A 23,133-nucleotide genomic window follows, 5' to 3' on the forward strand; every position below is an offset into this window, starting at 1 on the left:
CTGGATTAATTGAATGGCTAGATGCAAAAGGGCATAAAGGCTGACAGCTTCTTTAATCTGTCAAACAATTGACTCAAACAGCTTTAAATTCAATGCAACTTGCAAGATTGGGGCCTAGGAAAAATGGATGCATTCTGGAAGATAAACAATTAAAACAAGAAGCAACTCCAATCTCTCACAAGTGACAGCCAACATCACTTAAATAAGCAGACAGCAGGATTGCACTTAAGAGACACTGCGGCTGAGGAGAAAACTCAAAGCTGCTGCATTAACAGATGCTCGTAGATGGTTCGCTTCGGCTCACATCCTCCACCGCCTTATATAGGTCGATGACTAAACCAGAGACAGTAATGCATGTGACTGATAAGGCCATTCGCAACGCTGTCTCTTATCCGTCTCTTAACCGTCTCATCTCTTAACTCTTCATGGGCCCCACTGTACTTTTCAGCTCATCTCTTAACTAAGAGACAACACCTGCATCCCTCCATCTCTTAACCATCTCTTATCCATCTCTTAACTATTCATTCAATTTCATTTTTTAATTTTTATTTCCAACAAATTCAATTAATAAAAACACACTTAATTAAATAAAATAAAATCACAATTTAAAGGCCTAAAAAATTATAAAATACATAATTATAAAATACATAATTAAAAAATAATATAATTAAATAAAATAAAAATTACAATTTAAAGGCCTAAAAAATTTTAAAATGCATGATTAAAAAATACATAATTAAAAATACATAATTAAATATTAAAATTTACAAAAAAAAAATTTCGAATTTTCAATTTTAAAAAAAAAAAAAATTTATGACGTCATAATTCTGACGCCCACTCGCGGGCCGGCGAGTGGGCGTCACGCCATCGCTTAGCGCGCGCCACGTGGCCGCGCGCGTCGTCTCGCCAGCTCGAGGCCGGCCTCTTCCGAACGCGTCGGGCGTCGAGACATCTCGTCTCGTCGAGACGAGACGGGAGCCGCAACGCTGTCTCGATGCCGTCTCGTCTCGTCGAGACGAGACCGAGACCGCAACGAGGCAGCGTTGCGGATGCTCTAAGGTTCATGAATGCAACTTGTAGTAAATTGCTAAGTAATGCTTTCATCTTCTATGTTAGTTGTTTCTTCCAACTTTTTTTACTGTTATGTCAGAGTTAAAATTGGGAATAGATCTGCATGTTCACATAGTGCTGCAGTTACTTTTGATCTAGAAATGTACTGTGTCTTCACTTAACTAAACCATGTGAGCTTCACCAAAAGTTTAAATGTTATATTTAGTGGGAGCTTCTGTAACAGACTAGACATGCGATCATAGACCATATATCGCATATAAGATTTTAGAAAGGCAAGTTTCAATATTCAAACCATGTTTGAGCCTGTGATACAGAGATGTAGGTCCAGCGATAAAGCGAAATTCTGGGAGACCTTCCTTCTTTTCCATCTTAAAATAATTTGCGCATCTTCACTGTAATTTCACCTTTATCAGAGAAAAGATCGCACATAATATGGTATTATAAAACTGTATTACCAGAAAACCTGTCCTAACTGTTACGCAAGCAGTACAAGAAAAAGATGAGAGACTCATAGGCAAGTAGAAAACAAAGAAATATTAAGATTTACAAGGCATGGCTAGATTCTAAAGCGTAGTTCCACATCCAAGGACAATGGAACCATGAGAATCAAGAGGATATAAATATTTGTCATACTCTATCACGAAGCTCCTTGAGAATATAAAATCCAATCTTCAACAATCCCTAACAGTTTGCAAACATAAAGGGCTCCAAGCCAAGACAAATCCTGCTGAAAAATGGACGTTGTGAGCAAATTTTCTCCCAGTTTGAGATCATATTTCCCACTTGATGGGTCAAGCACATTGACCTCACCATACATAAAAACACTAAAAAAGTTCTGCATGACCCCTAGTTCCCACAGTTATAGTTTAATTTGATCCAGCATGCTATGAAACCCAGGAGTTCATTAGCCCATAAGGCATAAACCATCCAAAATGATGAAAGTAATTGGTGTTTGTTATATGTTAGCAGCAATTCATGGACTACTTATCCATTCCTGTCCCAGTTGGCGCAGGAAAGGCATGCTATGGGAGTCAGTAAAGCTAATGAAGCAGCTCCCTGGTTCTCAAAGGCTAGGTTTCAGTTTTTGAAAGTTGACAATGCATGCATGATACGACAATAAAACATGTTCTTAACTGTCATAAGTTTTTAACACCCAGAAATATAGAGCTACTGCGTGACAGGTTTATACTTTTCAAGAAATCCTGATAAACCAACATGAAGTGTCAATTGGATCGGAAGAATCTCGAGTAGAATAAGTTGCAGAAAGAGATATCATGTGTAAGATATGGAAGCTGGAAAGTACAACTTACAATAAAGATATCACACCATGGATAGAAACATACTTCAACATCTAAGAGAATCGCATTACACTCGGCTAAATTCAGTCTCAATAATAAAAGAAGTTGTAGAACTCACTGATTTTGGAACCGGACAGAGATGTAGCAGCCTCTCATGAATCATGATCATTCTTTCCAAGAATAAGGTGCACGCTCAACAACCAAATAATCTTTTCTGATGTCTTTCACCACCCGGATTTCATCATCAATGTATACTGTCTCAAACCTACACGTGAAATATAAATCATCTCAATTTTTTATTAAATACATAAAATATCACCAACATATCAGGAATAGCATAGTATTCCCTAGTTTGAGAAACTTGAGTATATAACAAAGATTTAAAACAGAAAATGGTGAGCAAATTATCTGAAACAGAATAACAAGAAGAGAAATATTTTAGTTGCTTATGAAACCGTCAATAATTTTGAGGTTTTCTATGTAAATCATTTGACTATTTATGCCAGGTATATCTCCACTATAGTTAACTAAGAGGACTTACGTTTTCTCACACACAGCAAAATCATAGGTTGTACTAAATATTGTTTAAATCCCCTAAAAGCTTCATGCAAAGCTGAGCTGATTGAGTGTATTCTGGAGAGTGTTATCATTTGTTAATGCATTGAAATGTTGTGTGGAAAATATGAATGAAGACAATTTAAAACACATCTCAGGAGCACATCATCTTTATTAGTATGGGCATACCAAGTTCAGCTAATTAAATTCTTACAATTTAGAAAGAGGATAGACACACTTACCAACCCTGACCAAACGGAGGCAGAGGAAACTCCCAACCCTTACCCCGCAGTACTGCACTAGTAAATCTACACATCGCAAAACAATAATGGATTCATTGTTTCAATTATTCAAGCAAAAACGACATGAGTTATCTGTAGTAAATCAAAAGTTTTCCTTAATCTAGTAGTAACATATTTGCTCAAGAATGCAAGAAAAGCTATGAGGCACAGTTAGTTAATACAACTGCTTATGAAGTTTATCGAGACATTTGAAGTAGCCCATTCACACGATCACACCACGAATGCTTTCCTTAATCTAACCTATGTTCATTGCTCAAAGAATGCAAGAAAGCAACGAGTCACAGTTAGTTACAACTGTGACTAATGTGTGAGGTTTGAAGCATTGCTCAATTATTACCAATAGAGAGGTTTGAAGCATTTAGTAGTCCATTCACACGATCACTCCACAAAACTCAAACACTGCACGATCATATTGCAAATGAACCTAATGTGTGAACAGAAACATCACATAACGCAGCTACCTCAATAGGAATATTACGCATAGGCTATATCACAAATAGACGCAAAAAAAATCAAACAATTGATCTTACGCGATAATAGAAATTGAAAACATATAATGAACTCGGACCTCGGCTCCACTAGCTTAGCAGTTTAATACACAATTGAGATACTCAATCCATAGTCTGACAAAGAGCAATGATCAATTAAGCAGATGTAGAAAACATCAAACACGACCACTTCATAATCAATCAATGGAAGGCAAAATCAATGCGATCTAAACATTCTACGGTCCAATTGAACTACTTACTGGAAATTGACTCTTTGAGCGGAAGCAACCTGAATATCGGACCGAACGAAGAAGACTCCGTCGGGAGGGAACGTGATGACGTTGTTGAGAGTCTTCTTCTCCACATCGATCACCTGCAACACGTCGCCGGCGGCGGTGCCGAAAATCTGTGCGTTTTTAATAATGAATAGCTGCTCCTTCTCGGTGGTCCAGAGCAAGCGCCACGTGTCCGACAGCGATTCGTCTGTGGTGACGCTTCCGCGGCCGGCGGCGGCCAGGGAGTCGATGGCGTCGATTATTTGGGAAAGCGCCTGGGGATTGGATTGGGTCTTGAGGCCGCGCTCTTGGCCGGCGATGAGGGTGAGGAGGTTGCGCTTGGCGGCGGCAGCGGGGGACTGAGACTGGCCTGTGAGGGACGAGCGGATCGCGAACGCTGCGGCGGAGGTCCTCCTCCTGCTTGAGTGGGAGAAGTTGGGAGTGGCGGGAAGGAAAATGCAGGTGGCAGCCATGTGGACTTCCTTCGTTGCTTTAGAAATATCTCTAATTTATCCATATTGATATTATAGTGAATTAGCCATATAATTTTTCTTCGCATATAAGTAAAACAATTTGACACCTATTTATCGTCCAATAAAATTTGAACTTATGCAAAATTTTGGTAAGTCATGAGAGTTTGATTACACTAAGCATGCTAAGATATTTAGCTACTATGCTAAAATCATTTTTAATTAGTCTCACTATTCGATATGTTATATTTCCATTGTAACCCTGGCCACAACCTCTTCATACCAAAGTAAAACTCATATTGTACGTTAATTAGTTTAGGAGTGTAGTTTATGTGTTGCTAACTTGCTATGTCTCCTTAACTCAAACCCAACAATATAAAAATTAGTTGACATTCAATTTCGGAGACTTTTTTTAATAATGGTTTTGGCCTTTGGGTTAATGTACCCCTTTTATATTGGTAAATATTGAATAAGTAAAAACATACACGGTTCTTTCAAAATTAGCACATAGGAGTAGTGGGTCATATTCTAATGCTTATAGCACTCTAATCTCAAATCAAGACCAAATTTTTACCTTTAGATTTTAAAATAGGTGGATGAGATTAAATCTTGCGAATCTCAATAAATAGTAGACAAAATATCAACAAAAGGGTAATATCGTCATTATGTTATCATATGATAATTTTCGTGAATGTTTTTTTATATGAACATAGTGTATTACAAATATCAACAATATGACATAAGAATATCAACACTAGTACAAGAAAATATCAACTAATATTTATTGAGATTTTTATATAGTTTTATTGAGATTTTTTGATGTATTTGTTGCTAAAAATTTGGTTATCAACATTTACGAAAACTAAAATAAAAAATATCAAATTTCATAATCCGAATGTCGTCGGAACATATGCAATTGAGATCTCGTTGGAATCCTTATAAAATTATCTTTAATTTGATATATTTTTTGTGAAAAAATAATTTAAATCGAGATAATTACGTAAATTTAAAGTTTTAAGATGATTTTAATGAGAGGGAATTGACATTAATACCCTCTAATTTTATTTATTATTTTTTTAATTAAAAATATAAACCATGTGGCATTATTTCAACCACTAGATCTTCTAATCTAATGGCTAAGATTTAGTCTTAGTTTGAAATTGTTAATTAGTTAGCAATTGATTAAACAATTTATACTTAATAATTGTTAATTTCGAATACAAAAATTATTTCATTTTATAAGATTATAATCGTAAATCAAACATTACAGAAAGAAAAAGCGTAAAGTAAAATAAAAAAAAAGAGGGCTTACAGAGTTTGTAAATTCTAAGGGCATTAGCAATTAGGGCCCTTCTCCGGAGCCCATTTCAGAGCCTATCTCCATTTTTTTCTGCCACGTCAGCAGACTCATCACAGAGCCTATTTCCTTGCAATAGAGAGCTCATCCTAGAGCCTATCTCATTTCATTTCAACACTATTTTTGTATTTTACTTTTAATTGTTAGTGCGAAATAAAATGAAATAAAATAGCAAGAAAAATAAATTAAAGACAACTCAATAAAACACAAATTTCATTAAAAAGAAAATATCCTACATTTATAAAAAATACAAAAAAAAGATAAACTAAAAAGATTGATAAAAATATTAAAAATATTGTGACTAGAGAAAAGTAAAATGTAGAGTGAGATAAAATAAAATGGGATTAAATGTGAATAATTGGTGGGGAATGGAGTATATACAGAGTATAAAAAAATGAATTAAAAGAGAAAAAAAAAAAGAAGAAGAATCGACTGAGGCTTAAGAGCATCTCCAATAGCGGCTAGCCCACCGGCTAGCCGATTCGCGTCGCTAGCCAGCCGGCTAGCCGAACTATTGGAATCGGCCAGCGCCGAATCGGCGAAGAAACCGGCGAGCGCACGCCGATTTGAGGGCGCTGGCCGCCATTGTGGCGTGCCGATCGGCCAGCGCCCATTTTTCATTTTTTTTTTGAAAACCTATATATACGCGATTTTAGTTTCATTTTCATTTGCACCACTTGTTTTAACGAGTTTTCTCTCTCTCTAAATTTCTGTACAAGAGCAACATCGAGCGATGGACAACAACAACGAGTCCAGTCCGGCGACGAGTGGATCTCAGACTCCCACGGTACCCGTGGGATCTGGATGGGGCCAGATGGGCCCAGAGTTTAAAGTCCCTTGGCAACAGTTGATGGGGTTGATGGCGGGAGCGCAAGAGGGGTGCAGTGGGGGATGCAGGGCGGGAGGCAGGCCAGCGGCAGGCAGGCAACGCTGGGGTGGGGAGGTATGCCCCATATGCAGCAGCAGATGCTGCAACAGATGATGGGGATGATGCCGGTATGGCAGGGAGGGATGCAACCCGGTATGCATCCCGGGATGCAGGGGTCACCGGGGGGGACACGGTCTATCATCCCTCTCTTAATTTTTTGACGGCTTCGTCTCACACGTCGACCCAAGTGGAGACGTAGTTCACTGGTGATGACCTTTTGTCATTGCATGAGATGGAGATCGATATCGGGGAGCCGGACACTCCCGTTCCAGCGGGTCGGGCCGCGCCGAAGAAGAAGAACACCAAGGGGAAGGGCAAGGTGGTCGGCGAGTTGTCGCAGCCCGCTGTTCACGACACCCCCACGCAGAGGAAGTGGGCGGAGGATGAGTATGTCGGCGTGGCCAAGGCGTGGTTGTCGGTTTGCGACGATCCGCTGGTTGCGAACAACCAGCGTCAACATGTGGGCTAAGATTAGAGCAGCCTACAAGAGGAACTGCCCGCACGGAAAGGACTACAGCGGGGAGGAGTGTCGGAAGAGGTGGGAACGCATCAGGGCCGCGGTCGGCCGATTTTCGGGGTTGTACACCAACGCCCTCCGCATGCTGACTAGTGGGCAGACTGAGGAGGACGCCCGGAGGATAGCGGAGAGTCAGTTCCCCTTGCCGGGGATTTATAAGTTCACCTTATGGGAATGCTATCTGGTGCTGAAGGACTCCGAGAAGTTCCGGGCGGGATGCGACGCTGGGTGGCCGAAGAAGCAGAGGCTGAACTATTCCGGCGATTACAGCGGCAGCAGCGGCGGATCCCACGACCTCTCCCCGAATGCTGAGGAGTTTCCGTCCCCTCCATCCTTTGCTCGTCGCCCTCGCCCGGTTGGCCAAAAGCGGGCGCAACGGGCAGCGAGGGGAAGATCCCCCCTATCGCCCCAGGAGGTCATCTCGGCAACCCCCTGATGGGGTTTGGTGCCCCTTGCACAGCGGAAGACTTGTACAAAACAAATAAATCAGATATGGATCTATTTGACCGATTATGCGATTAATCAATTCACATGTTAAACAGATAATTGCATGCTAGAACGCAAATAATTCATGCTCAAAGAAAGTAAATCCTAAAACATGAATTCTACGGTTTAGAGTTACCGATTTTGATTCTCCAAAGAATCGTCGATTGCTCGCGCCTTCTCCACGTGATGATCTTCAATACTAGACCACGGATCTTCTCTCTGGTTCCCGAACTGTATCTCGATATCAGGGTGGGCTGATCTTATCAAAACACTAGGACTCGAATAAAGAAGACAGAAGAAATCCTTTTGGGAAAAGGAGTGGAATTCGAAAATTCCTACAGCTGATGGGGCTGATATTTTCGAAAATTTCAGTAATGAAAATTGTGTTTTTTCTGTCTCCTTTATTCTCCTATTTATATTAAGTTCCTTTTGGGCCCAGACAGGGATCTATGGAAGGTTTTGGATATGGGCTCGCCCAATTAGCTTTTTACTAATTAAATTGAACCCACAATTTAATACAAGCTTATATTGGAATATTACGAGCAGCCACTACAGAAGTAATATTGAACTCTCCCCATCCAAATCCGAAATTACAAGTAATCCGGGTTTCCACTTTTATTATTTATTTCCCGCGCTTAAGATATAAATGTCCATTAATTAATTAATGTCTGCTATGGACTTAATTAATTAATATCTTATTAATTCCAAGAGTGGACTTAGCAAGAATCATTTATTTATTATTCATAGAGTAATAAAACTCCAACTGGCCAGTTTTCCGAATAATAAAACCTTGTTCGAGCTCCTCTTGAGGACATTATCAAACGAGACTCACCTCGTGCACGTTTCAACATAATAGCAATCCTAGCACCGCTAGATATTAATCACCACTACCCAATATATCAGGATTATTGGGTTGCGAAAAACCCGCACCATTTGATAAGTCAAAGTAGTGCATAATCAATACCGTATGCTCAATGCTAACATATGTAGATTAAGAAATAATATTTTATCAAGACCTAGTCTTTCAGTAGATAGCATAAAGACACGTCTTGCTGTTAGATCCGTTCAGTGCTATACCACACCAATGTCAAATTATTTCAGTAAGGCTTAGAAATATGCGGACTGACATTGCAACCTTTCACGATAGGTAGCCAAAGCCTATCTAGGTTGTGAAATTCTTCTTTTTCTTTTGCAAAGCATTGCATAGATCTGACCGTGTTACCTTAAAGTGGACGACGCCCACAACCGGTCTACTAAGCAAAAGACTTAGACTTTGTTTACTTCTTATGCATTTAAATGTTTGTAAAACATCTTATAAATGCACAAGCAAACACAATGTAATAATAATAGTGATTCTATTCGTGCGAGACTGCTCGAATAATACTGAATCAGGTTAAAAGTGGATTATAGAGTTTTACGTATACAAGCAAGATTCTATTCGAGCGAAACTTGCTCGAAACATGCTTTTCAGTATACCAAACCTAACAATCTCCCACTTATACTCAAAACATGCTTTCGAGTATACCCACTGCCAAAAACTCTCCCACTTATACACAAAGCAGGTATTGATACTAGATATATCGAACTACCATTCATTTCACTAAGTGAAAGAAAAATCTGCTTGGTAGTTCTCTGATTATATCTTTGTCACCATAATGTCTTTGCTGCGTACTTGATCTTTAATTAATTTCATCCCCATATGTGATTGCTTAGCTTAATAAACTCGTGTGTCCTTTGAGTTAGCCTTCACTAGAGTAATTAAATATAATACTTATAGGCATACTCAAACTTACGATTAAAGCTATTAGGAAGATATTCCTAAGGTAAACACATAATCAGAGGATAACTTACTCGATCACTGATTAGTAATAAAACTAAGACAGTGTAACCCCAAGGACATTACATGAATGACTGGTAAACTAGAATATAATTACTAGTCTTTCTCAAGCACTAGGGTATATTCATTACCTCAATCAAAATCCTTTGCCATGGTTATTATGATATATACTTGCTATGCAAAAGCACAACTAATATCAAACTTAGTACACACTATAGCATACATGAGACAACTATCTCCGAAACTAGTCTCATAATTCTTGATCTCACTAAGCGTCAAATGACACTTGACTAGAGACAAGACAATTCCACCTTGAAAGGTATAAACCTTTTCATGGAATTTCTAATGCTTAAATGTTCCAAGCAATGTGTAGATATAGGATTCCTAAGAGAATCTCAACATTCTTTCTAGCAATCTTAAAAGGACTTAGATGCTAAGAATGTAATTAGTTTCTCTTAAATCATTTATCTTTAACTGGGTAGACAACCAGTTTCCTACGCTAGATGCCAATCTTAGTTGTTTGCAACTTTTGTAGATTCATCATTGTAGAGTACCAATAATTCCATATGTAATGCACTTTCAACTTCCTTGTGCTTACAGCACTGTTAAGGACACAAGTCAAATTCCAAATATTTGACAATTTTGATAAAATGCATATACTATGATTTAGATGCTTGCCTAAGACCACGAAGGTCTATATGAGCTTCCAATCATGCGTTTCTTGCCCTTAATTACATATCTATTAGAATGTTCTAGTAGATGATTTCCTCAAGACTTCTATTTATAGAAGGCTGTCTAGACAATCATAATACATATATTCTAATTTATGTAAGTTCTAATAGACAATAGGATCGAATAAATCCTGGCACAACGATAGCGAGAAGATAATTCTCTTTGGGCATAACCCATTGTCATTGTCTAGCCATTTAAGATCCATATTTACACTTGCAAATATACTAGCTCCCACTGACTGACACAGCCTATAGGTAGTTTTGCAAGTCTTGTAAAACATGTTGTCTATCTTAGATTGTAGTTTGAAATCTATCACCTTTTCAAAGATGAATATCCAAATGAACCAATACTACATTGTAGTTAAAGGGATTATGTTCAAGTTGATCTAAGACTGAGTCTTACGACACTCTTAGACCCATGAACTTGTTGTGTTCCAGTGGAACGCTCCCACTACGATATGGTTCTTACAATCTTAGGTACTGAAGTTGATTTTATTAGTGCAAAAGTTTCTAATGGTATGACTTCTTGGTAATGTGGAAAATCCGATATCTCTCTCTTTATTTTGAGAGTTATCACGCTGTTAGGCTTGTAGTTCATCTCTTGATCTTCATACAAGAATTATATCTTTGAAGATTACAGAACTTATAACCTTACATCATTTGGGACAAACCTTAAAACATGCCTCAGTACTCAACTCCAATTTTTTTTGGACAACTCTCCAACATGTGTTGGAACAACATTACACCTTGAGATGTGCTAGACTAGAGAAGCTCTAGTCCACAACTCGTGTTATGTAGAAGGTACTGATGTTGGCAGTTTCTTTAATGTTTATCCCACCAATGATAAGATTTTAATGAGTACAACTCATCACATAATCAAACTTATCTTAGAAAGACTTCGATTCCTTCTTACATAACTATCCCATTCATTAGATGAATGCTTGGATTCGTTAATGGAGATTAGACTCCCACTACTGATCATAACCCTTTGCTCGTCTCCTTATGGTGTAAACCATTGAGACTTGCTAGTCTTTCTATGTTGCAATTCTATAAGTATTCTGAATCAAACGATTCCAACTCATAGTGCATCAAACAGACATTGTCGACTTTCAAGCTATTCAACAAACAAATTGTTAAAATCTTGATAGTCTAGATCAGTTTGAACAATAGCTAAGTATTTTCTTGGCTTTAAGACTAAGAGCCATAAATACTTTATCATTCAATGATTAAGAAGTTGATGTGTTGTTGAATACTCAACCTTGTCGCACTTACATTATTTGATGCCTTAAGCATCAACCATAAAACAATAGTTGAGCATTAATAGCTCCCACTGCAACAAAAACCTAACTGGATCAAGATCTCTTACTTAGAAGTTGCATTGTCATGTAAGTCATTGTCCTTCTATAAAATAGGTCAATCCAACTCACAAAGCATCTTTTCTCGCTTTAAACAAACTTCGATGACAATTCAGGCTCTCCCATTTCCATATCTAGTCTTTTGTTCAAATGAACTAGGACTTAAGAAAAATGCAGCCTTTATGAATTCGTCATCTATCATTTTACTTTCCTCTAATAGTAACATAATGACTATTATTCTGAAGATTTTCTACTTTTCATTTAAACCTTCTTATAGTCATTTCTTATTACTTTAGGCGATGACTTGTGTGTCAGAAACTATTTGAGTGATCAAAAGATCCTCAAAACATTCTGTCACTCTAGGATATTCCAATCGAATCATCTGGACAGATTCTATTTATATCCATCTTTCATCGTCATTTACCAAGACTTGTCGAGCTACTTAAAGGAAAATAGCTTGACCTTATTCCTCAAAGAGCTTGTCAAGTACATGCATAATGCATTCTCGAACATTCTTCGTGGAATTATGTCGAGGAAATGGAGGACATGAATCATTGAGTATAAACTCCAAGCTTTCAGCGATGAGAATCTTATCCATTTTCGTTTCCGGTCTACATAATTTAGGCATTCGAGTTTTCTTTCTTTAAGGATCGCAGACAAATATTAAATGACATTATGAAGATTTGGCAAATAAACTTATTATCACATACTCATGCTCAATACATAATCACAAATAACCACAAAACAATTATGTATCTTACAACTGCAAAATTAATAAATTGTATCCTCCTCTGGAGGTTAATACGCATTAAAATTTTGACAATTTTACTGGTCACAACACCGACGCATCAATAGCTTCCTCCTCTGGAGGTTGACACGCCTAATGCTGCCTAAGCACGACCATCAGATTTAGCATTACAGAATTTTATTTCTACAACACACTCCCATAACAATGTTCATGTGTTGATAACAAAATCAAGCTATCTCATAAATTCTGATTGAACCCTGAAACTCGCAGTTCCTTAGGATTATTGTCCCCACTCTGCAGGTGGCAATAATATTGGGAACCACTTTCTAGTTCATTCTATTTATTATGTGAGAAGTCCGCCCTTATGAACTTACTATTTTCGTAGGATTATTGTCCCTACTCTGTAGGTGGCGATAATATTAGAAAATCAGCTTCACAAAATTTTGCAGTCCAACCGATGGAGACCATATACAACGCACTTGTTGTAATCATCACTTAGATATTTTTATATGGTTTTTGCATAATTATCACATAAGCAGATAAAGCAGATAATCCACTTAAAATAGATAAACACCAAATAAACAGATAAATCCATTTAATGCATGGCATTTAAACACACAGGATAATTATCGAAAATTATTTAATCTAGTCAAGGGAGAAACAATTAAATAATTAATTTTTATATTGGATCATAATTATCCAATTACTGATAGGATTTATCAAGATAGAGTTAACTATCTAAATCCATTTAGGATTATTCAAGATTTTATTTCGATAAAATCAATCCTACAATTCAAGATAACGTTGATCTAAGATTATCATTATTTAAATCGTACTAGGATACTACTAGATAGAATCAGTTCCATCATTATCCATAAGATAAAAATAAAATCCTATCAACCAAGATTTATACAAATCTTTATTCTGTTTAGAATAGACATCCAGAATATATCAAACATTTCTTAGGATTTCTTAGATAAATAAATTTATCTAAATTCAATTAAATAAGGATTTCTTATATATCATCTTTATCCTAATCTATCTAGGATATAAATCCATAAGATAAGGATAAATTGGATTAATACTTATTTTAATCCATCTAAGATTTGTCTTAATAGAATTAAATCTATTCAAATCTATAGGAATAAATAAATTAATATAAATGTTTATCCTAATTCATCTAGGATTTATCTTGGAATAAATCCATACAAATCCATAGAATAAGATAATATTATATTATAATCATTCAAATCTATCCAAGATTTATCAAGGAACAAATCCATATAAATCTATAAGATAAGAATAAAATATTATATTATCATTATTCAAATCCATCTAGAATTTATCTATGAATAAATTCATATAAACTCATAGGATAAGAATAAAATAATATTATATTTATCTAAATCCAACTAGGATTTGTCTAGGATATATCCACATTAATCCATAGGATATAAATAAAAATTAAATTGTCATTATCCAAATTTAACTAGGATTCATCTAGGAATTAAATCCCTACAAATCCATAAAATAAGAATAAAATCTATAATTAATCCATGATTTAATACAAAATCAAATCTTATATAATATATAAAATCCACCAGATATATTCAAATCTTATTTCCAAATTAATCCGGAATACTTTCCAAAATTAATGCAAGGGTTAGGAAACCCTAATCAAATTTGGAAAGCGAAGTCACGGAACGAGGTAATGCGACGTCAAACTCGAGGCCGGGAAACTGCCCGCGAAGAGCTCCCACTCGAATCACAGCCGCTGTTATGCTTCACGCAAACTGTCAAGCTCGAGAGCTTGAGCTGCCGATGCAGCTTGGCCAGCCTGACTTCTCCGACGCCGGCTGCTCACGAAGGTCGCTGTCTTTCGAGCCCGGGAACTGCCCACGAAGGGCTCCCACTCAGACCGCCATCGCCGCCTGCATCAAGCTAGCCTTCCCTCTCCGTCTCACGCATCCACCGAGCCTGACGTCTCCGACGCTGCTGCGTCGACGTCGCTCCGCTGGAGCTGCTGTCGCGTCTCCGGCGTCAGCGGTGCTGCTGCCTCGTGAAACCACCGTTGCTGCTGCTGCGACATCTCCGACGTCGCTGCCGCCGTGTCGCAGCTGCTCCGGTGTTGCTGTTCACTGTTGCGACGCCTCTGGCGCTGCTGCTGCGTCGTCGCTTGTGCGACGTCGTCTCTGCAGCCGCCGGCGCTGCTGCCCGGTGATCTCCGCAGCAATTCTCCGCAGCCGTGGCTGCGGTGCGACGGATTCTTGATGTCGCAATCGCAACAATTCTTGATTTGCCGACTTGGAATTCAAATTCACGTAAGGCAAATATAATTGATCAAGTAATGATACCATATGTGTTGAAGTCAACGTAACCATTACATAGGTTTAACCATTACGTATCTTGAATTAATTACTCATCAATTCATTAACATAATTAATTCACGTAGCATACATAATTCATCGTTAGACAAAACCACGACGAATATAGACATGCATTCAAGCAATTCACATAACATGAAATTAATCCACATAATCAGAGCCAAAAATTGGCTCTGATACCAATTGCTGGGGTTTGGTGCCCCTTGCACAGCGGAAGACTTGTACAAAACAAATAAATCAGATATGGATCTATTTGACCGATTATGCGATTAATCAATTCACATGTTAAACAGATAATTGCATGCTAGAACGCAAATAATTCATGCTCAAAGAAAGTAAATCCTAAAACATGAATTCTACGGTTTAGAGTTACCGATTTTGATTCTCCAAAGAATCGTCGATTGCTCGCGCCTTCTCCACGTGATGATCTTCAATACTAGACCACGGATCTTCTCTCTGGTTCCCGAACTGTATCTCGATATCAGGGTGGGCTGATCTTATCAAAACACTAGGACTCGAATAAAGAAGACAGAAGAAATCCTTTTGGGAAAAGGAGTGGAATTCGAAAATTCCTACAGCTGATGGGGCTGATATTTTCGAAAATTTCAGTAATGAAAATTGTGTTTTTTCTGTCTCCTTTATTCTCCTATTTATATTAAGTTCCTTTTGGGCCCAGACAGGGATCTATGGAAGGTTTTGGATATGGGCTCGCCCAATTAGCTTTTTACTAATTAAATTGAACCCACAATTTAATACAAGCTTATATTGGAATATTACGAGCAGCCACTACAGAAGTAATATTGAACTCTCCCCATCCAAATCCGAAATTACAAGTAATCCGGGTTTCCACTTTTATTATTTATTTCCCGCGCTTAAGATATAAATGTCCATTAATTAATTAATGTCTGCTATGGACTTAATTAATTAATATCTTATTAATTCCAAGAGTGGACTTAGCAAGAATCATTTATTTATTATTCATAGAGTAATAAAACTCCAACTGGCCAGTTTTCCGAATAATAAAACCTTGTTCGAGCTCCTCTTGAGGACATTATCAAACGAGACTCACCTCGTGCACGTTTCAACATAATAGCAATCCTAGCACCGCTAGATATTAATCACCACTACCCAATATATCAGGATTATTGGGTTGCGAAAAACCCGCACCATTTGATAAGTCAAAGTAGTGCATAATCAATACCGTATGCTCAATGCTAACATATGTAGATTAAGAAATAATATTTTATCAAGACCTAGTCTTTCAGTAGATAGCATAAAGACACGTCTTGCTGTTAGATCCGTTCAGTGCTATACCACACCAATGTCAAATTATTTCAGTAAGGCTTAGAAATATGCGGACTGACATTGCAACCTTTCACGATAGGTAGCCAAAGCCTATCTAGGTTGTGAAATTCTTCTTTTTCTTTTGCAAAGCATTGCATAGATCTGACCGTGTTACCTTAAAGTGGACGACGCCCACAACCGGTCTACTAAGCAAAAGACTTAGACTTTGTTTACTTCTTATGCATTTAAATGTTTGTAAAACATCTTATAAATGCACAAGCAAACACAATGTAATAATAATAGTGATTCTATTCGTGCGAGACTGCTCGAATAATACTGAATCAGGTTAAAAGTGGATTATAGAGTTTTACGTATACAAGCAAGATTCTATTCGAGCGAAACTTGCTCGAAACATGCTTTTCAGTATACCAAACCTAACACCCCCCCACCCCCCCGCGCGTACACCTTATTCTCGCGTCAAAAAATGGAGGAACGGATGTACAAGGTCTTCCAATAGTGGAGGGCCGCAACTGACCCCACAGAGAAGAGGTTTCTTCAATAGATGCTCGAGAACATGCAGATGGATTTGGATGCCACGAGGGCACTGCTGGGGGGCTCAGACGCGGGCTCAGATACCCCGGGTGGCAGTTGCGAGGACGGCGGCGACGATGAGGAGTAGAGACCGGCGGGGCTCGAGTGTGGAAGCCCGTTTTTTTTTAAAAAAATCATGTATTTTTTTTCTATGTACCTTTTTTTTAATGAAATGAATAAATTTTCCTGTATATGTCTCGTAAATTTAATTCCGTAATTTATCATAAATTTAATTCTGTAAATGTAGTTGTTTTTGAATTATTTTTATTATGGCTGGCCTTAGGCTAGCCTATTTGCTTAAAATGGTGATGTGGCAGGTGGATTTTTAGTGCGACGTGGCAGGGAGAGAGAGTGGCTAGCATGTGGCTAGCCTATTGCTATTGGAGATGCTCTAAAATCTCGCCCTCTTTCACTCTCTTTCTACTTGCGCCTAGGTTATCCCTGCATCTCTCTTTCTCTCGCCTAAACCCTAATGTCCTAACCCTCGCCGTTTCTTTCATCGCTCTCTCGTCATGCTTCGCACATCCGAATATGGTGAGTCTCTCTGCGGCGGGAACGCGGCGCTTGACCGGGTGACGAGATGCTTAGCCCGTGTCGCTTCTCTGAACGGTCGCCTTGACCGGTTGGAGGACGAAGATGCGCGCATTCTCCGAGAATGAGAAGTGGCGTTCCAGGAGAAGATAAGAAAGGTACTATTCCTTTTCACCGAGATTCATTGTTTGTGTGAAAATTGCTGGGCGTTGGGCGTTTGGAATTTTCACAAATGACACTACATTCTACTAATAAATTTTCTTTTGTTGTAATGTGTAGGGTGAAATAGCTCTAAGGACATCTGGACTAATTCTACCTTCACCACAACGTCAACAAATTGTTGAGATCGAGAAACAAATTGCTGAGATCGAGAAACAGGTGAGTGTTCCACTCTAGATTTGCATCCCGTTCTTTATGAATGTATAACTGTATGTTTGCTTACTGAGTGTCCCACTCTAGATTAGCATCTCGTTCTTTATGAATGTATTTAACTGTATGTTTGCTTACTGAGTGTCCCACTCTAGATTAGCATCTCGTTCTTTATGAATGTATTTAACTGTAGGTTTGCTTACTGAGTGTCTCACTCTAGATTAGCATCTCATTCTTTATGAATGTATTTAACTGTATGTTTGCTTACTGAGTGTCCCACTCTAGATTGGCATCTCGTTCTTCATGAATGTATTTAACTGTATGTTTGCTTACTGAGTGTCCCACTCTAGATTGGCATCTCGTTCTTCATGAATGTATTTAACTGTATGTTTGCTTACTGAGTGTCCCACTCTAGATTGGCATCTAGTTCTTTATGAATGTATTTAACTGTACGTTTGCTTACTAAGTGTCCCACTCTAGATTGGCATCTCGTTCTTTATGAATGTATTTAACTGTATCTTTGCTTACTGAGTGTCCCACTCTAGATTAGCATCTCGTTCTTTATGAATGTATTTAACTGTATGTTTGCTTACTGAGTGTCCCACTCTAGATTGGCATCTCGTTCTTAATGAATGTATTTAATTGTATGTTTGCTTACTGAGTGTCCCACTCTAGATTAACATCTCGTTCTTTATTGTCATGCCCGCATTTTACTAAGGATAGTAAAACATGGTTAATGTGACTGGGGATGGGAATTTAGAAGAGGGGATAGAAATGGGGAAGAAGATATAAGAGTAAATCATATAATAAAAGAGAAACATAAATGGAGTACTTAGATAAGGTACACTCGATCACATAAGGATTCGAGTTTAGAGGTTCGTACAACACGATTTATTTAAATATCAGAGTCTTAGGAAAAAGTAGAAACTAGCACAGCAGAATGACTGAAACATGGTTCCATGTGTGAAGACATGAACCTCCGAGAGTACTGCATGATTTAGAAATAAGCCCCTTTGATTCAGCACTCTCCCCCCTTCATCGCAGCTCAACCTGCACATTTAGAAATACATGCAGGGCTGGGTACAAAGGTACTCAGTGAACACATTGCCGAAATATACACATATACAATTATAAAAGAAATATTGTCACGCCATCGTTACAGTAATACTTGGGAGTTTTAGTAAAAAGGGCTCAAGCTTACTAAATTCCTTTGCTTAAAAGTTTGATTGTAGTCTCATTCCTTCTGTAATTTGTCATATCTGAACATTCTTTCTTGTGCCGGGAAAGTGGCCACTTTCCACGGACACCGGACCGGACAACCCTCTCGATGACACACAGTCCACGTGTACACTAGTCCGAGTGGGGACTCTCCCCTTGCTGGGACCCGAATTCGATTCTTACTTTAATTGGCATAGCACATTCGGTATAACCAACACAGATAGGCATCATTACATAAAACCAAAACAATTATGGCAAGACAATATCATTTGTATAGATAAATATTATCTCAAAATATTCCATACTTTTCATTTGTATATAAGTTCGAAAGTTCACCTTAGGTCCTTGCAACTTTGATTCAAAAATACCTCCTCCTTAGGGTATTACTTCCTTGCGAATGCCTTATCTCAAGAAAAATTAATAACAACTATTTAGCTTCAAGATAAGTAAAAGTAGATGGCATGCACCTAGGATCATATCTCGTCCCATTCCTTAAAAGACATCAACTTAAACCATTCATCTAGGAGAATTAATTCTTTTGCAAGGAATACATTAATCGGGAGATTACATGACTAATATAACCATAAATTACTTTACTCCAATTATGCTAGAGCACATATTAATCTAAGGCACATAATCTCTAAAACTACTCTTCAACATAGCTTACTAGTTAAATAATTCAAATCTCAAGAATTAATTATGATCATCAAATAAGTTGGGCTCTACTAATTTGATTTAAAAAGGATCCATTCCATGTAGTAGAGAGTAAATAAAAAAGGCCCAAACTTAATTAATTCAAGGTCCAATCTTTTAGCCCAACAAGGAAGATAAAACATGAAACCCTACTAACTTTATACTCCCTCTGCGTCTCTCCCTTCCCCCAACGTCTCTCTCTCTCAACTCTCTCTCGCTACTGCCTGAAAACGGCGGCCACCACCGGTTGCGCCGGCGCTGCTCCGGCCACCGCCGTTGCCATTGCTCGGAAGGTAAGTTTATCTCATTTTTGAATTTTGTAAAACAAGCTTCTAAATTTTAAATCTTTGCTTACAATTTCCAGAAATTAAGAGGAATTGAAAACTCATTTAAAAAGGACCGAGGAGTGCCGCCCCTTTGCCGGATTTCGCCACCACCGCCGGGCTGCCGCCGCCGCCACCGTCGGGCTGCCGGAGAGCAGAATTCCAGCCAAGGTATGTTTTTTTTCATTTCCTTAGTTAAATTCCTATTTGGGTGGCTTCATATATTTGTGATTTAAGAGGCTACGATTTTTCCTATTTATGCATAAAAGTTGAGATTTTGAAGAAGTACTAATAAGCATGCTTGTATTTTGAGTTTTGGGACAGAGATATGTACTAAATAATGGCATGCTTTAAAGAAAGAATTTTGGTAGGGAACTTACTTAGATAAGAAGAAAACTTGGTGAGTGAACAGAATTCAAATCTCCTCTACTTGCTAGCTAAGCTCTTGAAGCACCTTCCTCTAAACTTGAATGTGTAGAAACATGGATTTTTGTGGGTGAAAGAGATACATTTATACGATGAAGCTGATGAGAGATTGTGATGGGAAAAAGGTTGAGAGGGATGTTCTATTTATAGTGAATTTCTTACCGTATGATCTTGAATGTGGCTACAAGAAACATAAAGCTCTTCTCCTCAAATTCATCATACTCATCATGATGTTGGAGACTTTATTCCTCTGATTCTAATCAATTTACTATGCTAATTAACTCACTATTGGAGCATGCATGGGGAAGGGTCTATTCTTGCAAGATTTTGAAAGATGGTAACGCGTGTGTGCTTCGGTGTCACCATCAATAGAATGATGTCAAAGTTGTTCTTTCATGAACTGTTTACTCTTTGACTAAATAAGGAAGTAGAGTGTAGAAGTGCTTTGTCTTCTAGTATGACAAACTTATTTTCCTTTGACTACAGGACATGGTTTGAAGAGAAATAATGGGCATTCAAGAAGAAGGAATGGTTATTCGAGAAGTTCCTATTGTAGAGTACTAATACTAGAGAGTTGATAATTATATTCACATGTATTGCTACTGTATTACTCATGTTAAAGAGCATTATCTCATATATGTGCATGGACACTTAATATTCTTCTACTATAGTTGCTCTTGCATAAATCATTCCTCGACTTGTATTTATCATTCTAGCAAGCTTCCTTTCTCACATCTTAGTAATTATTTTTTCTTAACATAGATAAAAATGTAAAGCAAGCAAACGTAGTAGTTTAAAGTACTACTCCACTTTATGGTATCATTCACTTTCTATATGAAACTATTATTAGCATTAAAATAAATGTGGGATGTTACATTTATGAATGTATTTAACTGTACGTTTGCTTACTGAGTGTCCCACTCTAGATTGGCATCTCGTTCTTTATGAATGTATTTAACTGTATGTTTGCTTACTGAGTGTCCCACTCTAGATTAGCATCTCGTTCTTTATGAATGTATTTAACTGTATGTTTGCTAACTGAGTGTCCCACTCTAGATTGGCATCTTGTTCTTTATGAATTAATTTAACTGTATGTTTGCTTACTGAGTGTCCTACTCTAGATTGGCATCTCGTCCTTTATGAACGTATTTAACTGTATGCTTGCTTGCTGAGTGTCGCACTTGAGGCAAAGGATTCTTCTAGTCAGCTCATAGCAGTCACCACAAGGGCCACAAATCTATATGTTTACTCAGGGGACACTAAGGTACTCGTACCTTCTAACATTCTGCCCATGTAAAGCTATTTCTCTAAGAACGCTTTTGGTTAAATTTATGCAGGAAACTGGATATACATACATTATGAATGAGAATATCTTGAAGAAGTTCATACGCATTGCAGATCTACACACCCAGGTTGCATGTTACCTCTATGGTGTTAGTCTTTTTGACCAACCCCGAGTCAAGCAAATCTGTTGCATTGCCATGGTGCCACAGTGGGGTAACGACGAGCAAGTTCATCTACCATCAACTCTACCTGAACATGATTACTTGAATCACTTGGAGTCGCTAGGATGGATGCATACTCAGCCAAACGAGCAGCCTCAACTGTCACCACAGGTTTACACTTGCTACATATTTGCACTGGTTTCCAACAATGTTGTTATTCTTCATAATTTGTCCTAGTAGCAAATATAACCTCTGAATGATGTAGGATATCGTTGCTCATGCTTGGATGTTGTCAAACAACAAACAATGGGACAAAGAGAAATGTATAGTATTGACCTGTAGTTTCTCTACTGCTTCGTGGTTGCTTACCGGCTACAAGTTGACCCCATCAGGTTATGAATGGGGGAAGAGAAACAGATATGCTGTCAAACAACAAACAATGGGACAGAGAGATATGCTTGCTTACCTTCCTACGTACTACGAGAAGGTTAAGATGCTTTTGACTGACAGTTTCCCCGGATTCTATATGGTAATAATACTCTCTTCTAATTATATTATATATGATTTAGTATCATCCCTAATTTGACCTTTTTACAGATCCCCGATAACGGTCCATGGAACTACAATTTCATGGATGGGAAGCACACGGTGCATTACATGGAATATGGCGTTAAACTTGGCACACTACTGGAGTTCCATCACGAGGATCATCAGCCGGCATATTTCCCCGACTTATCCGACTTGGAGGAAGGCAACACTGCCAAAGGCGACGGCGACAGGGAGGACACTTGCTAGACTGGGGTACATGCATGATTATTTTGATAAGTAACAGGGGTACATCATGATAATTTTGATAAGTGACCGAGTGTACATATGGTCAACTTGCTAGACTGCTACATACATGATAAATCTTGAATTTTAAGTGCAAAGTGGTTTTGTTCATACGCAGTTTCTGTTACATGATGTCACACTTGTTCATTCCAACCCCAAGTTCATACGCATTGCAGATTTACACACCCAAGTTGCATGTTACCTCTATGGTGTTAGTCCTTTTCGTTCAAAATCATGAATTTTAAGTGCTTTCAGTTTCACATTTTAAGTGCTTTCAGGTTGCATGTTAGCTCTATGGTGTTAGTCCTTTTTGTTCAAAATCATGAATTTTAAGTGCTTTCAGTTTCACATTTATGTTTATATGTCTCGTGGAATGTAGGATTAATCTATAGGTTTGTGTTAAAATGACAACCCCTCTTAAAGTGACACTGTGACACCACTTATACAGCAATATTATAAACGTTACACAGCAATATTACAGACAACCCCACTATAGATTACTGTATAGTGTGTCGGATATTGCTGGACAAGAAAAATTGCTGGATAAAGACCAACAAATTGCTGGCCGTCTTTTTTGGGGGTCCTTTTTTGCCACGTGGTAGCTTATTATTCGTCCACAT

General features: G+C 38.0%; 2 protein-coding genes and 1 long non-coding RNA gene across 7 annotated transcripts; 2 read left to right on the forward strand and 1 right to left on the reverse strand.

Annotated features, from left to right (window-relative positions):
• Positions 1-1,171: 1,171 nt before the first annotated feature.
• Positions 1,172-4,486, reverse strand: LOC125219849 (Plastid-lipid associated protein PAP / fibrillin family protein). Of its 5 annotated transcripts, none has more exons than XM_048121932.2 (4): positions 3,975-4,486; positions 3,167-3,232; positions 2,488-2,634; positions 1,172-1,463 (listed from the first exon to the last, which is right to left on the reverse strand). In XM_048121932.2, exons 1-3 carry the CDS (start codon positions 4,460-4,462, stop codon positions 2,535-2,537), a joined length of 654 nt encoding a protein of 217 aa, XP_047977889.1. In that variant the 5' UTR covers positions 4,463-4,486; the 3' UTR covers positions 1,172-1,463; positions 2,488-2,534. The 5 variants fall into 5 exon arrangements, with proteins under 5 accessions (XP_047977889.1, XP_047977888.1, XP_047977887.1 ...); XM_048121931.2 differs by having other exon boundaries at positions 1,172-1,475; XM_048121930.2 differs by lacking the exon at positions 1,172-1,463 and adding an exon at positions 1,559-1,795.
• Positions 4,487-19,664: 15,178 nt separating this feature from the next.
• LOC125217794 (uncharacterized) lies at positions 19,665-20,926 on the forward strand. Its single transcript, XR_007175805.2, has 3 exons — positions 19,665-19,781; positions 19,853-19,982; positions 20,724-20,926. It is a non-coding gene; the product is annotated as an uncharacterized LOC125217794 (long non-coding RNA).
• Positions 20,927-21,250: 324 nt separating this feature from the next.
• LOC125218335 (pre-mRNA-processing-splicing factor 8A-like) lies at positions 21,251-22,477 on the forward strand. The gene is made up of 5 exons (XM_048119986.2): positions 21,251-21,262; positions 21,430-21,501; positions 21,575-21,853; positions 21,948-22,211; positions 22,280-22,477. Exons 1-5 carry the CDS (start codon positions 21,251-21,253, stop codon positions 22,475-22,477), a joined length of 825 nt encoding a protein of 274 aa, XP_047975943.2.
• Positions 22,478-23,133: the final 656 nt, after the last annotated feature.

Source organism: Salvia hispanica, chromosome 1 (genome assembly GCF_029641045.1).
Source record: "Salvia hispanica isolate PSC_SH4W2 chromosome 1, Shi_PSC_v1, whole genome shotgun sequence".
Classification (NCBI taxonomy): domain Eukaryota; kingdom Viridiplantae; phylum Streptophyta; class Magnoliopsida; order Lamiales; family Lamiaceae; genus Salvia; species Salvia hispanica.